Genomic DNA, 14,597 nt, shown 5'->3' on the forward strand with positions numbered 1-14,597 from the left:
GGATGCTCCAAGCCGTGCAAGTAGTATTTCCTCCAGCCATAGCGTTCCATCTCCACTGCCACATCTCAGGTTGTTTTTGCAGGAGTCATCCTTAATAACCTTTAGCTGGCTTTGCCCCCTCCTTTAGATTTTTTTCCTTCTTTATTTTTTTAGTCCAAGTAGCCTCAGCCTTCAGCCCAGGAGTTACAGAGGTACTGCACCTCCTCAGCTGTGGCTCTCCGTACTATTTCTGCCCAAAGGCACAGACTGTTCCCTTCTCCCCCCAGCTCTCTCTTTGCAAAACCTGTGCTATCTGCTTTCAATTGTCCTTTCTATTTTTTTTTCCAAGCCCTGATCCAAGGAAATCATTCCTCACATGGAAATTGTTCTGCATCTCTGATTCCCTTTCTTGTTCTTTCTGGGCTGTTGTTTGATGGCATCCTTCCCTGGATGGGGCCAGGGCTGTGACTCATGCTGTATTCAGGATGCAGGTGCCCCAGACGACTATGTCACGGTGCCATGATACTTTCTGGCTTGCTCTGTCCTTAACTCTTAACAGTCCCTCATATCTGCTTGCCTTTCTGCCCTGCTAACTTTGTCTTTGAACTATCATAACTAAGGTTCAATTTTTGAGATGCATGGGCAGTATGGTGCTTATAGGGCTGGGACTGCTTTTTTCAGCTACCATTAACTTATCAGAACATTTTTTGTCACTCAGTGCCACAAGGTTCTTTTGCAGGTTTTTACACTCAGAATCATTTTCTTGCATTTTTCTTGTGTCTGTCATATTTCTCGGCCACCCTTTCTCTTTGCCCAGAGAGCTGTGGTGCCCCATCCCTGGAGGTGCTCAGGGCCAGGCTGGATGGGGCCCTGGGCAGCCTGAGCTGGTGGGGGGCAACCAGTCCATGGCAGGGGGTTGTGGCTGGGTGGGCTTAAAGTCCCTTCCAACCCAAGCCATTCTGGGATTCTATGATTTTTCACATCACTTATGGAAAGCAGTGAAGCACAGAGGTCCTTGCACCCCATGGGTGATTTCTACCTGCTCTCTGTCCACTTATCCCTGTCTTTTATCCAGTTATTTAGCCTTAATGGGCCTTTCCCCTCACCCTATAGTGATTTCATTTCTTTAAGAAACTTCAACTAACTTTGACTTCCCAGATGTCTTATGGAAATGTAAGCAGACTATATTTCAAAACCTTAATTAAGGCACAATTTCCTTTTAGGGGAAAAAAAAAAAAAAGAGTCATTCTGCCATGGTCTGTTTTGTGCTTGTAATCACTTTTCCATGGTTTTAGAACAGTAACTGCCAGCTTCTGCTGTGTGGGTCTCAGGGCTGCTCACAGAGCCTGGTCCACACAGTGCTACAAATCACTTACTGTAACAAATGTTTTCCCTATAACCAGTCTGAATCTCCCCTCTTTCAGTTTGAAAACACTTCCTCTTGTCCTGTCACAACAGACCCTGCTAAAGAGCCTGTCCCCTTCCTACGTACAGTCCCCCCTTAGATACTGAAAGGCCTCTCTCAGGTCTCCCTGCAGCCTTCTCTTCTCCAAGCTGAACAGCCCCAGCTCTCTCAGCCTGTCCTCATAGGAGAGGTGTTCCATCCCCTATATCATTTCTGTGGCCCTCCTCTGGATGTGTTCCAATAGCTCCACGTCTCTCCTGTACTGAGAACTCCACATCTGGACGCAGTGCTCCAGGTGAGGCCTCACAGCACAGAGCAGAGGGGCAGGATCACCTCCCTCGCCCTGCTGGCCGTGCTGCTTTGGATGCAGCCCTGGATACAGTTGGCTTTCTGGGCTGCTAGGACACACTGCTGGTTCGTGTCCAGCTGCCATCCACCAGTACCCCCATATCCTTTTCAGCAGGGCTGTGCTCAATCCTTACACCCCCAGCTTGTGTTGATAGTCAGGGCAGTGCCATGGCAGACAGTGCCATGACCCAGGTGCCGACCTTGCACTTGGCTTTGTTGAACTTCATGAAGTTCACCTGGGGCCACTGTTCTAGCCTGTCTAGGTTTCTCTGGATGGCATCCTGTCCCTTGGGCACACTGACTGCACCACACGTGGTTGATTTGCTCTGCATTCCTGCTGGTGCTTCAGCCCATCACAGATGCTGCCCTTCACTGCCGATGCTTTCCACAACTCCACAGTGCAGGGCATGCATGCCAGGTAATGCCAAATGCTGCGCTTCATGCTCTCTGCGATGCTGTCTGGCCTCTGCAGCAGCCTCTGTCACCCAGGCAAGCTGTGGTGATGTCCCAGGGCCTTGAGGACCTCTGGAGGCTTCGTTCTTGTTTCCCAGCCACCATCCAGCTGAGAAGTATGCCAAGTGAAATAAGCTGTGCCAGAAGGTTTGTACAAATAACCAGATCTTTATTAACCTCGTGACATTTTGGCTGGCTACTATGGAAAAAAATATATTTGTAATTCTTTTTCTAAAATGTCAGACACGTTAGCTACTCTAAAAGGAAAAGTATCTAATAATTTCCTTTATTAATTGTGAATGTTTAAGTGAAAGGCTTTAGTTTTGTATGTAGACAGAGAGCAAATGTTCTGTGCAGTGCTTTTGGACAGGAGACCTCAATCTTAACGTTTACAAAGCAGAAAGATAACAGGATATAGGGTATCTATTTTGTCAGCGCAAGGGAGAGATTTATAAAGTGAGTGTGGAAGTGTTTATTGCTATAGTGTAACTCCTGTTTGGGCTCAGTCCTGCAGTTCTACCTCACGTGCATGCTCTTAAATAACTGGAGAAAAAAAGGAATCAAGAATTAACTGATAACCACCCAGGAAACTTCTACATCTCAAATACCTGGGCACTGACCCAGGACATCGCTAAGCTACAGTAGGAGAGATGAGCAGTCAGATTCCCTGCATTTGAACAAACTTCAAAATACAGGACTGGGAAAAAAAATAGAAAAGAACAGCAAAGTGGATTTACATTCAAAATCAGCCTTGGATCAACAGTTTCACAGATGTGTTTGTTCTGGAGTTCCTCTGCAAGAGCTGTAGCTGACGTGAGCAGCTGGCTGGCAAGAGTGAGTGCTATCTAATTCAACATGAGCTATAAACATTCAAGTAGTATGAAACACAGCCTGATTCTGTCTGTCTTTCCCGCAGAGCACAGACATCAGTCTCCCGATTAAAACTTGGGAACAAAGCACTTCTGGGTGCAGAGAAGAGTTACAGAATCAGGACCACAACGAGCAGCAATTACAAAGTCTATAACTTGATCGAGGCTGCTCAGGGCTAGATTTTTAAAGGGATTGACAAAAGCTGTTACAGGTGCTGAGCTCCATCAGGTACCAAAGTATAGTGGTAGGTACTTAAATGCCTTTAAAAATCTGTCCCTGATGCACAGCTTCCTCATTTAACAGGGTGAAGGGATCAAAAAAAAAGGGAAAAATCAGTTAAATGCCGGTGAATTCATTGATGCAGACTCTGGTGTAAGACTGGCTTTCCTTTGGGAAACGTCAGGGGCTTCCAGACTTACGCCTGTGCCTTCAGGAGCTGGGTGCTAAAGCAGCGTGCACCCCATGGTTCTGCACAGAGCACATGGGTGCAATCCTGCCCGCTCTGTCCTCCCATGGAAACGTTGGCCAAGAGGTACGGTGCCTCGGGCACAGCTGAGCAGTGATGGGGTGGGAATGGCAAGGGGTGGTACGTGGCTCGTGGAGCCCTTTCCTGCAGCTCTCGGGAGCGCTGGCAATGGGGTGGGACTGCCAGCGTGTGTCTTGCTCTAGTTGTAGCAGCAGCGTTTTGTGAAATCCGGCACGGCTCTGTGGATGGTGCTGGAAATGGGGATTTACAGGGAATCTGCTAGAAGCGCGCTTTTGTCGTGCAGAGCCTGATATTGGATCCTGCTTCCTTGGCGGGTGATGAGGGAGAGCAAGGCTAACGTGGCCAACAGCAGAACGAGTCCAACGCAAACAAAGGCTGCGAGCATCAGGCTGGCTTCTCCAGGATTCAGAGTTTTGCCAAAAACACTGCCCCCATGGCTGCCAGAATCTGTGAAAAGAGAAGTGCTTCATCAGGAAGCTGCACATAAGCATGGAAAGTTTGAAACGGTGTTGTAAACGATCCATACCCTTTGCAGTGGTCCTATTTGGTGCAGTAGTTGTACCATAAGCTACTGTCGTCAGTCCTCCTTCTGAAGGGGCTTCCCGCTCTGTGCAGAGAGAGAAAAAGCATAGAGAAGTTGAAAGCCTTGAAAAACAGTGGGAAAGTAGCACTGATTTTCCTCAGTTCCTTCTACCTTTGTAATCTGAACAGAAATCCTGATTACATCAGCACAGTTACAAAGATATTGCTCCAGGCAGCTCCATGGACTAAGTTTACTTTCTCTGCAGGGATCTGTTACTTCACTTCTGCATTTGGTTATTCATTTGGAATTTCAAAGCCAGAAGGAATGAAATGGATAAAATAAATTCACCCTGTCCAAGGAAGGAGGATTTGGGCTACATTTGGCATTACATTTCTCCTTCTGCCACGCCAGGGTTACAGGCACAAGGTGTGCCTGCTGGGGCTGCCCTGTCCCATGGAGCAATGTGGGAAGCATCGACTGTGCTGCCCCAGGCAGGAGATGCTGGACCCGGGGTGTTTTGAGAAATTCTGTGATGCAGAGGCATTCACAAAGCACTTTTGACTTCACCTGCAAGTGGTGGAAGAGACCATTAGCTCTTAGAAAGTTTGCCAACATTTCTTAGTGAAAGGAACACCTCTTTCTTGGGCTGCATGAACAACCAAGAAGATGGAGCATCTTGTAGCTCAACTGACCTCTGCCCGTGCGAGAAGGAGCAAGAGCATTCCTGTGAGCCAGAGGTGACTGCAGGAAGGAACCAGCCCTGTGCCTGTCCTACAGCAAGGCTAAAAGACAGCTTTGCAGTTGCCTTCTGCACCACCTGTGAATGACTCATGGTCTGCAGGCTGCCAGTGCCTTCGGGGAGGCTCTGGTGAAGGACCAACTGCTTTCACGTTGCAGAGCCCAGCAAAGATAACCGTTCCTTGCCCCGTCATTAGTGCTCCCCCAGATGATGCTAACTGGCTGAGGCAGCATGCAGTCATTTCCAGGTGCTTCCCACCAGAGTGCAATGTGCAGTGCTGACAAGTGAGTTGTCTTACTTCCCCGCCTTTCACCCACATCACTGTGATACCACCTCAGAGGATGTATTTCTGCCACTGCACCTGATTTATTGATGGTGTAGGTCGTTTCCATGCCAGCATGTATGTGGTCAGCTACGTGGCAGTGCAGAAGCCACGTTCCAGGGTTTTCTGCTACAAGTTCAACAGTTTGGAAAGTCCCAGGAAAAAGGTCGTATACATCTCCTCTGTGGCCTTTATCTGTCTGTGGCAAGGCAAAATCAGCATTGTAAGAGTCCTGCCTTACTGTATCCAAATACCCCCCAGGCACTGAAATATCCCAATTAGAATTTCCACTCCTTGAGGCGGATAAAATGCTTCTTGTTGTACATACTTGGCGTGCCTCACAGAGGGAAGCTGAGGCTCCCAGGCAACCCACATTATATCAATTAATTAATTAGCAAAAGGAGTCTCCTCCTAAGGACTTCAGGTACCGGCTGAGCTCAGGTACCGCTCTCTGAAAAACAGACTTTTCAGATAGTCCTGCCAGTGCCAAGCTGTCACAACATCAAACTGTTCTGGAAGTAGGCAGAACTCTGCTCTCCTCCCTCTGTCTTCCCTTATAGCCATGGGTAAGTCTGCATTTTAACCCACATGACCATCTCCTCCAATAGTGACATTTATTCATGTTCTGTAATAGGCTCAGCCTTGTGGAAGCATTGCAAGGATCCCATTCATTTTGTGTCTCCTTTACAGGCACATCTCCCACCGATCTCAGTATCAGCATGGCTACATGATCATACTGCAAAAATAGCCTGGAACTCGGACATTTTTTTCCAGGAATTTCCCATCACACTGTAGAAGTTTTACTTTGATTCATTTTACCAACCTTGAAGATGAAGGTCTGTGCATGGAAGTGGACTGTATGTACATCTACTTCATTACCCATTCCTATCAAATACCAGTTTGTCGTATCACCTTCATTCATGGTTAGACCCAGGAGGCTGTTATAAATCTTCCCATTGATTGCTGGAAGAAGGACAAAATAGGACCGATTAATAACTGGCTGTGAAATGGGTGATGATAACCATCAGGCACCATCTGTGCTTCCTCCCCAAGGAGAATGGGTGCCCAGCACATGAGGCAGGGCAAGGGCTCTCTGTAGTGACTGCAGGGAGACAGCCACATTTTTGTTTCACCTAAGTGCACAGCAGCAACCATGTGGCTGTCTCGAGAAGCACCTGGTACAGTTTCCACCTGTTGAGATCGATCTCCTGAACAAACAGGGTTTTTGCTGAGAAGCTTCATGGAAAAAGAGGGAACAGTTATTGCCTAAAATGGTTAGAATCTGTAAAAGCAGAAGCTTGCTTTGCCAGGGCTGTTCCTGCCCCCATTTGTTCTGTTCTGTCTGGCTCCTGGGCTGATTGCTTCTACAGACAGTTTTAAAACGTCATCCTTGTGTTCCTACAAGTCAACAAGGAAGGCAGCTCCCAAACGACAAGGGAATTTTGGCAGGGCAGCCTCTCCCCATGAGGATAAGACTGAACTAGCTTGTCTTGGCTGGGCCTCATGAAATCTTTTTGTTTCCAGTGCTGCAGTTTATGAAGGTGTCACGTGGTTGCAGGCTAAGTCAGTGTCTTCCTAAAAGGGCTGGGAAAAGTAAACCTCTATCCTCTTGGCTGCTGCCACCGAGTCCTACATACCATGCTTGCTGTTGCCTTCTACAAAGTTCTTAGTGTAATTAAAATCCTCAGGACTCCTGTGAAGGTATGTTTCAATATTCTCTTTCAAATACCAGGATTTGTTTTCATCGAACACCATGAACAGAAGAGTAAATTCACGATCAATGTCTTTTCTCAGGCCATTTTCATCTAGAATTCCTTTTCTGCAAACTACAAGAGGGCCGATCAGCCCACTGTATGTGTCCTGAAATGAAATAAATAGGTGTGTTGCAGATTTTCTAGTTCATCCAGTTATGAAATAAATACAAATAGGCGACACATTAAATAAAGATAGAATACCTGAGGGAAAAAAAAAGTGAGAAAAAATCATGACTACATCTGTTTAAGCATATCTTTCTTGGTACATTTTAGTCCCATGTTTTAAAGTGGCTTCACCCCAAATCCCTTCTACTATTCTTTAAGAAGGGAATCACATTACCATAGTGTATCCCTGAGGATTTTGGTAGATTAAAATAACCGAGGCACATGCAACGATGACAAAGCATCCAGCTCTGTGAATCTTTCTTTCCTCCAACTTGTGCTCCTTGTGGAAACATTTTGCAAGATAGGATGCTCTATCTAAAACAGTGTAATCTTTAATTAACCTTAATAATGATAACCGTCTTGGTTACCTTTACAAAATTTGCTGTTGAATAGTAAACCCAAGTGATACAGTTGGGATCTGTCTTCCCAGGGCCAGACCGCTCTGGGACATTCCATCTGTAGGTGTTTATTTCCCCTGGAACAGAAAGAAAAATGTTACCAAGAACAGCTGCATGTTAGAAGCTTTGAGTAGCGTGTAACTGAGAGCTGTTACCCTCCCCATCAAAAAATGATCTGCATCAAAGCTTCCCGGGTAAGCATGCAGGAATGGCATGTCCTCGTGTTTCTGCATTCCAGAAGGTCAGCGGGGTTCCAGTGCTGTAAATGAAGGCAGATATCACCTCCAAAAGGAGATCTGCAAATGGTGCTGGAAGCAGTAACGTCCCACAGAGGGATGTAGTTCGGAGATTCAACTTTTCAGCCTTCACCCTGGGCAAAATTGATGGATAAATGGTCTTGGATGCCAGTGCTTTAGGTCTGTAGAAAGTGGGAAGTGTAGAAGTAGGGAGCCAGGCTCCAGAAAATATTTCTTGGACTTTCTCAAATGAAAGGGGCCCCACAACACAGCACTGCCACCTGGACTTCACAGAAGGCGCTGCAGCACTGTGTTGGCTCTTGTCTGGGAGAGGAGAGCTGAGCTGAGTAAATGTCAGACCTGCTGCTGACTGGCAATGCCAGGAAGGGCCCTTCCCTCTTCCTACTAAGCCACCGTTCCTCTGCAGTTGCTGAAGAGCCCCCGTTCCTTCCCCAAATCCATCACCTCTGCCACGTCCTTCCTGAGGGTGAGCAGAGGTTCTCTGAGCTCTGATTATTAAAAACAAGCTGATGGGGAAACGCTCTCTTTGGATGAGGCTCAGTTCTCTGCACCGAACACAAGCATGCCTACATTCAGATGAACTGACTATGCTGTGTTTCCCCATTTGTTGGGAAAGTTTTTATTTTTTGTTCTGGTGCTCCAGGAAAAAAAAAAGGTCAGGAGGCCAAGAAGTGCTCAACACCTTGTCTTTCTACGTGCCAGGCAAATGCTGGACAAATCTCTTCCCTAGAAGTTTTCCAGGGCAACAAAACCTGAGAAAAAAACTGGTGACGTGCTACAAGTCAGAGTAAAACAAAGAAATCCTGGAACTGCTGACCACAGCCTTGGTGCAGCCACAACCCAACAGCTGCCAAAGGCTGTGAGCGTTGGAGCAAAAGAGTTTTCAAGCTTAAATGGTTGTGAATTGACTGAACTAGCTCCGTGTCACTGCATTGTTCTGGTTGCTCATGCAGTAGTGGCTGCTGCTGTATGGCAATAACTAACGACTCAAACATCACTATATAGGATGAGTCTCGTAAATTAAGCAAGATCATTTATTCTTACAGAACAAGAACCTGCTGTGCATTACAGCATGGGCTTATTAGCAGAGATCAAACAGGCTTTCAAGGTGTACCACTACACTAACAGGACAGAAAACTAACAAGAAACTCAGCAGCCTCAGAGCCATTCAGCCATTCTTGCCATGGGGACGTACACCACCGTTCCCAGGCTGAGGGATGACTTGTTTGGCTTAAATAGGGCTCCGGGGACTTAGGGTGAGCAGCCAGGACCTCTGGGTGCTGAACAGCCCAGGAATTATTGGGGCTTTGAGACATTCGTTCTCCTTTTTAACCGCTGCTTCCTTCCAAAATCCCGAGGAAAAGCCTGCCCTTCATTCTGGCTGACACCAGGCTTCCTCCTTTTGCGGACACCTTCCCTAAATCACCCCAAGCCTGCTCCCATGTGGACACAGGAGATATTACAGCAGCGTGCCCCGCGCAACACCCCCGCCGTGAACAGATCGGGTGCGCAGAAGGGCAGAGCTAAACGCTGCCCACCGCAACAACTCTGCCCGGGTTTCTCCATTTTGGAAACATTTTTAGAGCATCGCTCTGGGGCTAAACGCTGCTTTAGGCTTCCCTGGCCGTGATTATGGGCCTTCTTCTGCACTTTGGAAGTTGCCAAGGGATACTACATTCCTGTTTCTACCCCGAAAGCAACTCGGCTAAGGCTCATTCTTTGCCTGAACATGCTCCCTTGATCAAGAACCCACACGCACAATAACACAGAGAATTGTATCTGCATAAACGTTAAGCGTATTACGCCTGGAAGAACAGGGAAGTATGAATAAGCTTGAAGGAGGGAATATCATTCCTATGTTAAAATATTTTTTTATATGGAAAGAAAAACAAGAAGCACAGCCTTACCTGGGAGGGTAATTGGTGTCTCAGTTTGTTCCTCACAACCCACTTCTTCTACCCCATGTGCACTTACTGAATAAGGCCTGCTGGCTTTGTTCTTAAACACAATCAGCACAGAGTCACCGACCTCGGCATGAAGTAATGGCCCTAAATTAAAACAGAAGACGCCGGTGATTAATGCTGCTTTTCTGAATTTTAACAGTCTTCCAATAGCTTGGCCTCGGAAAGGAGCCTCGGTCTTTCCTGAACCCCTCAGGCTTTTCTATTCTTGCAGTGAAGCCATCGAAACCGGTCTGTTATCTCTGCCAGTGAAAAACTCCATACATATACACATCATTTCTTTTTTCTTACTGGACAATAAAAGATTATTTGCTCTGCAAACAGGTCTCTGAACAGTTTGTTTTTCAGGGAAACTGCTGTGCGTAGTTTTCAGCAGCTTTTGATGAAAAAAAGATGTCAGATATATTCCTATTAGAAGTTGTAGTATTTATATCAAGTCAACTATTTTATGATTGTTTGTGACCCATATCCCATAGAAAACATGTGCTGGTGGTTATTTGATGACACACATAAAATTTTGTCTTGCCCAATTCCAGGTACAAATCTAGCCCCTTGTTGAATTCATCTACCTACAGTGCCTCCTCCGTATCACATGCTCTGACATTAAGGTGCATCCTGTAAGTTCCATTTTTGCATCTTCCCTGTTAGGATTCCTTCAGAAACTTCTCATTTCATATTTGGGAATAAATCATCCAACTTGGAAAGCATTCTTACACTCAGCGCTTCCACAAACTTGATGTAAAAATCACCAAAAACCTGGAATAGGCACCAATGTTACCTCTTTTCCATGTTAACAAAGCTGGAAAAACTGTTTTTGTTAAGCCATCCTCTCTCTTATTATGTCAGTCTGTGAGCCGTGAGAGCTACTTGCCCAGGATTTCCAAGTGTTCCTCCTCTTCTGTCCTCTCTTTGCGCTGCGTAAAGTTGCCATTTGTGTATTCCCTGTAAACCACTTTCTTGTATTTTGTACCAATTAGATCTTCCCCTTGGCTCAGAAAAATGTGCCCATAGCTGCAAAATAAAAAGGGAAAAATTAGAAGCACGGAGCTTACCTGTCTAAAGGCTAGTTATAGTTGTGTTATTCATAATAGGTGTGCCAGGAATGTACAGCTTGGTCCAGTGTGATGATTTATGCAAAGCCCCGTGTGCTGCAGGAGCTTTTATACAACAAGTAATAACAGTGATAATCCTCCCTAAATGCACACTGTCTTCAAAGCCAGGGACATGCTGCACTCACCACAAACATTTGGGAACACAAATCCTTCAGCAGAGCCAACAGAACAGCTTCAAGCTATGAGTGGGTTTGGTCGCTCACCCCAGTGCATCCCATACCCCAACAAAAGACACCGTCTTTCCCTGCAGACCTGAATCATAGAATGGCTTGGGTTGGAAGGGACCCCAAGGATCACCAAGTTCCAACCCTCCTGCCACAGGCAGGGCTGCCAGCTGCTAGATCAAGTACTAGATCAGATTGCCCAGTGCCCCATCCAGCCTGGCCTTAAACACCTCCAGGGACGGGGCATTCATAACCTCTCTGGGCAGCCTGTTCCAGCACCTCACCACCCTCTCAGTAAAAAGCTTCCCCTGACATCTCACCTAGATCTCCCCTCCTTCAGTTTAAAACTGTTCCCCCTTGTCCCATCACTATGTACCCATGTGAAAAGTCAATTTCCCTCATGTTTATATGCCCCCTTCAAATACTGGAAGGCCTGTTATCACGATGCCCGCTTTCACTATTTTTGATATGGGTGATATCAGGGAATGTTAGGAAGATAACCACAGCCTAACCTTGTGAGAGCAAACGCTGCCACCTGAGGTAAGAGAAGGCTGCTTTACCTTGGAGAGATTCCCTTTTCCCTGCTGCACCTGCTGGAGGACGCTCTTTGTACTCCCAGCACCTGCGGCTGAGCAGGCCCGGCGCCGCCTGGCCGCCAGGGGGCACTCGCGAGCTGTCCTGCTCCTGGCTGCCCGCGCTCCCCGTGGCGGCCGAGCTGAAAACGCCTCAGGAGCGTCTAGTGAAATACTGGGCGTACCACAGCAGCCTTTTGGCTGTAGTGGGTTTCATATGCTCTTCATCACTCGTGCTTGTCACCACAGGAAGATTTAGGGGCTTAGAAGCCTTCTGCACGGAGCAGAGCGGACAGCCCCTTACCTCGACTGGCTCGAACTTTTTGTTTTGTACCTTTCCTCATTGCTGCTGATGTTGTAAATCTTCGGCGCCGAGCTCTTATTTGAGGCATAGTCCCACTCCACCTCCTCCGCAGCGATGTAGTAGAGCCTGACGGCACGGCGCTGCTGCCGGGCTCGGGTGGCGGTGCGGCAGCTGCTGACCTCGTAGAGGTGCTTCATCCCTCCGACAAAGTGGTCGAAAGTCCTGCAAACCACTTTGAACGTGCCTGGAAAGGAAAGTTCCTGAGATGCAGGCGATTGCGAAAGCAAGCAGCCTGGCAAATTAACTCCCTTGCCTTGTTCATCTCTGCTCTGTCCTCCAAAATCTAACCCTAATCTGTGATGCTCTATAGAAAGCCAGGAGAGGGGCTGCTTATATCACCCAGAGCCCACTGGCTTTGGAAAACTAAGGTGACTGAAGGGGAAATTAGTTGGTAATGTGGGTAAGCACCAGTCATCTCCTTTAGTCACCACATGAACTGTGGCCTTGAGATGTCCGAGTGGGCATCCAGGATCCTAAGTGTACCTCTCTGGCCTGGATTAAGGCATGGAGAAGAGGGGTGCGTGTTTCAGTTCTGCACACTCAGCTCAGTGGACCAAGATTAGAAGCAGAACCCGGTCCAGTCTGGATCTCAGTGCACTCCTTCTGCTTCTAGGGTAAGAGTGGGGGAAAAGGTAAAATAACATGCTGTTAAGACAACCACAGGTGTTGGTGATACTGTAAAGATCTGATCATTCATTCCTTTTTGCTTGCGGCCAGTAGAGGGTCAGCTGTCAAAAAATAATGAACTCCTAGACTCTGCTGTTCAGTGTAATTCCCATAGGGCAATTTCTTGATGGACAGTGGAATGTATAGAATACACAGAAGAACCTGCTGCCTTGTAGAGCTCCGCTCTTTGGTGAATATATATATTTGATTTACAGCACCTAGACAGAAAAGCAGTTCTGCCTGAATTCTCAGCTGCGCTAAGTCCCCAGAGTCCAGATAGAATCTCAGAATGGCTGAGGTGGGAAGGGACCTCTGGGTCCATGTGGCCTGACCCCTGCTCCAGCAAGGACACCCAGAGCAGGGTGCCCAGGGCCATGTTCAGGCAACTTTGGAAGATCTCCAAGGAGGAGACCCCACAGCCTCTGTGCAGCCTGTGCCAGTGCTCCATCACCCACACAGCACACAGTCACCTTCTGGTGTTCAGAGAGAACCAATGTTTTCCAATTTGTGCCCACTGCCTCTTGTCCTGGCACTGGGCACCACTGACAAGAGCCAGGCTCCATCTTCACTGCCTATCCCCACGCTTTCTCTCTCCCTCACACTTCCCATCACTCTGGCTGTTATTTAGGCTGTCTGATTTCTGCGGGTGCCAGAACACCAAGATAAGCACAGGAACATACCCACACGGTCTGGCTGCATCAGTGCTGTCGCCGATATATGAGGAAACAAGGCCAGGCCATCCCTCGTCGTCCCTCTTAGGTCGATGTTGTTTCCTTGAAATTGAACCCCGTGCATGTCATAGTGACTTCCCAGTCCGATGAGGTGCCAGGAGACCTTGTCATCCTTGCACATGGTCAAGCCTGGCAGGTTACCAAACAAGTAACCATTGACAGCTGGAGGAGAAGAAAAGAGCCTGGTTAGTGGCTCAGCACAGAGCCTCCCATCACCTCTGTGGCAAGAAGCTCACGACTGAGCAAGTCATAACATTAATTAAAGTGGCATTCTGTGAAGCAAAGATAGCAGTGGATGACTCCACCTTAATGCTTAAATGCTGTTCTTATAAGCTCTTAACTCCTACATTTCTTTGAACCTGTAAAATCTTGTAATAATCCTTTGCAGGGATTTAGAGCTTCTCCTCCAAACTTTCCAGAGTGCTTCACAGTTGCTGGTTAAATATATAAATTAGGTATTCCTTTCAATCTGGAGAAAGTATAACCAGATGATAAAGGACACGGAGCGGGACATAAAAAATTTCAGTTCTGATGCAGCCTTTCCATGTGATACTGACTTTTGATTTCCACCTTTACTCCCAAAATGTATCTCTTTTAAAGTTCATCATGAGATACCACCTCATAACAGACAAATAAACTAGAAGGGTCCAGAAAATCTAGAGGTGAGTTTATAGTAAAGGTATTCAGAGAGGGACAATCACTGCAGGGTGCCTGAGAGTTGGAGACATTGTACCTGCTGTGCCTTCACACACTTTGCTCAGTAGTTAACTGTTCACTGTCAGTACACTTTCTCAATGCTCTCAGCAAAACCAAGTCACAGTTACGTGAGTTGCTCAAGTCTGTCATATCAGGAATAATGTTGAGGATGTCAGGGCCAAAGTCAGACATTTACATACAGAAGTGATGTTTTAAACCATGACTGGACATTTCCTTAGTCTTCGCCTCTCCTCTTGGTCACCGCCCAAGTGGAGCTGGCAGAGCAGAGAGGATGAACCTTCATTGCTGGAGCCAGCACCAAGTCCTGTAGCTACACTGGAATCACCAGTGAACATCAGCCTTTTCTGCAGCTGATGTGTGACTCTGGCATTATACCTTCTTTCAGACCCAAAGCTACACTCCGTTCCCTTTCTCCAGGTGTAGCTGATAGGTGGTTGCAGTCTTTGTTAATGTGACAAAGGACTCAGCATTCAAAGAACATCAGGAACTGGCCATATACTGACTGACAACTTTTCACCTCACCCTCCAAGGCATTGCAGTCAGCTATTAATGCAGATAAATTTTGCCAGTGATGACCAAAGAAAAGATATCATTAACAGATAGTAGATGT

At 47.0% G+C, this 14,597-nt stretch overlaps 1 protein-coding gene across 2 annotated transcripts in view; it reads right to left on the reverse strand.

Moving 5' to 3' along the window:
• The window catches only part of HEPHL1 (hephaestin like 1), a 31,468-nt gene continuing 19,203 nt past the window's right edge, over positions 2,333-14,597 (reverse strand). For both annotated transcript variants that reach the window (XM_021381921.1, XM_021381927.1), the window contains 10 exons: positions 13,220-13,432; positions 11,844-12,057; positions 10,533-10,672; positions 9,608-9,748; positions 7,414-7,520; positions 6,764-6,986; positions 5,950-6,089; positions 5,166-5,325; positions 4,069-4,149; positions 2,333-3,989 (listed from right to left, as the gene is read on the reverse strand). In XM_021381921.1, coding sequence (XP_021237596.1) covers positions 3,787-3,989; positions 4,069-4,149; positions 5,166-5,325; positions 5,950-6,089; positions 6,764-6,986; positions 7,414-7,520; positions 9,608-9,748; positions 10,533-10,672; positions 11,844-12,057; positions 13,220-13,432 — 1,622 coding nt within the window. In that variant the 3' untranslated portion in view covers positions 2,333-3,786. The remainder of the gene's footprint in view (positions 3,990-4,068; positions 4,150-5,165; positions 5,326-5,949; positions 6,090-6,763; positions 6,987-7,413; positions 7,521-9,607; positions 9,749-10,532; positions 10,673-11,843; positions 12,058-13,219; positions 13,433-14,597) is intronic.

This window comes from Numida meleagris, chromosome 1 (assembly GCF_002078875.1).
Source record: "Numida meleagris isolate 19003 breed g44 Domestic line chromosome 1, NumMel1.0, whole genome shotgun sequence".
NCBI classification, from domain to species: domain Eukaryota; kingdom Metazoa; phylum Chordata; class Aves; order Galliformes; family Numididae; genus Numida; species Numida meleagris.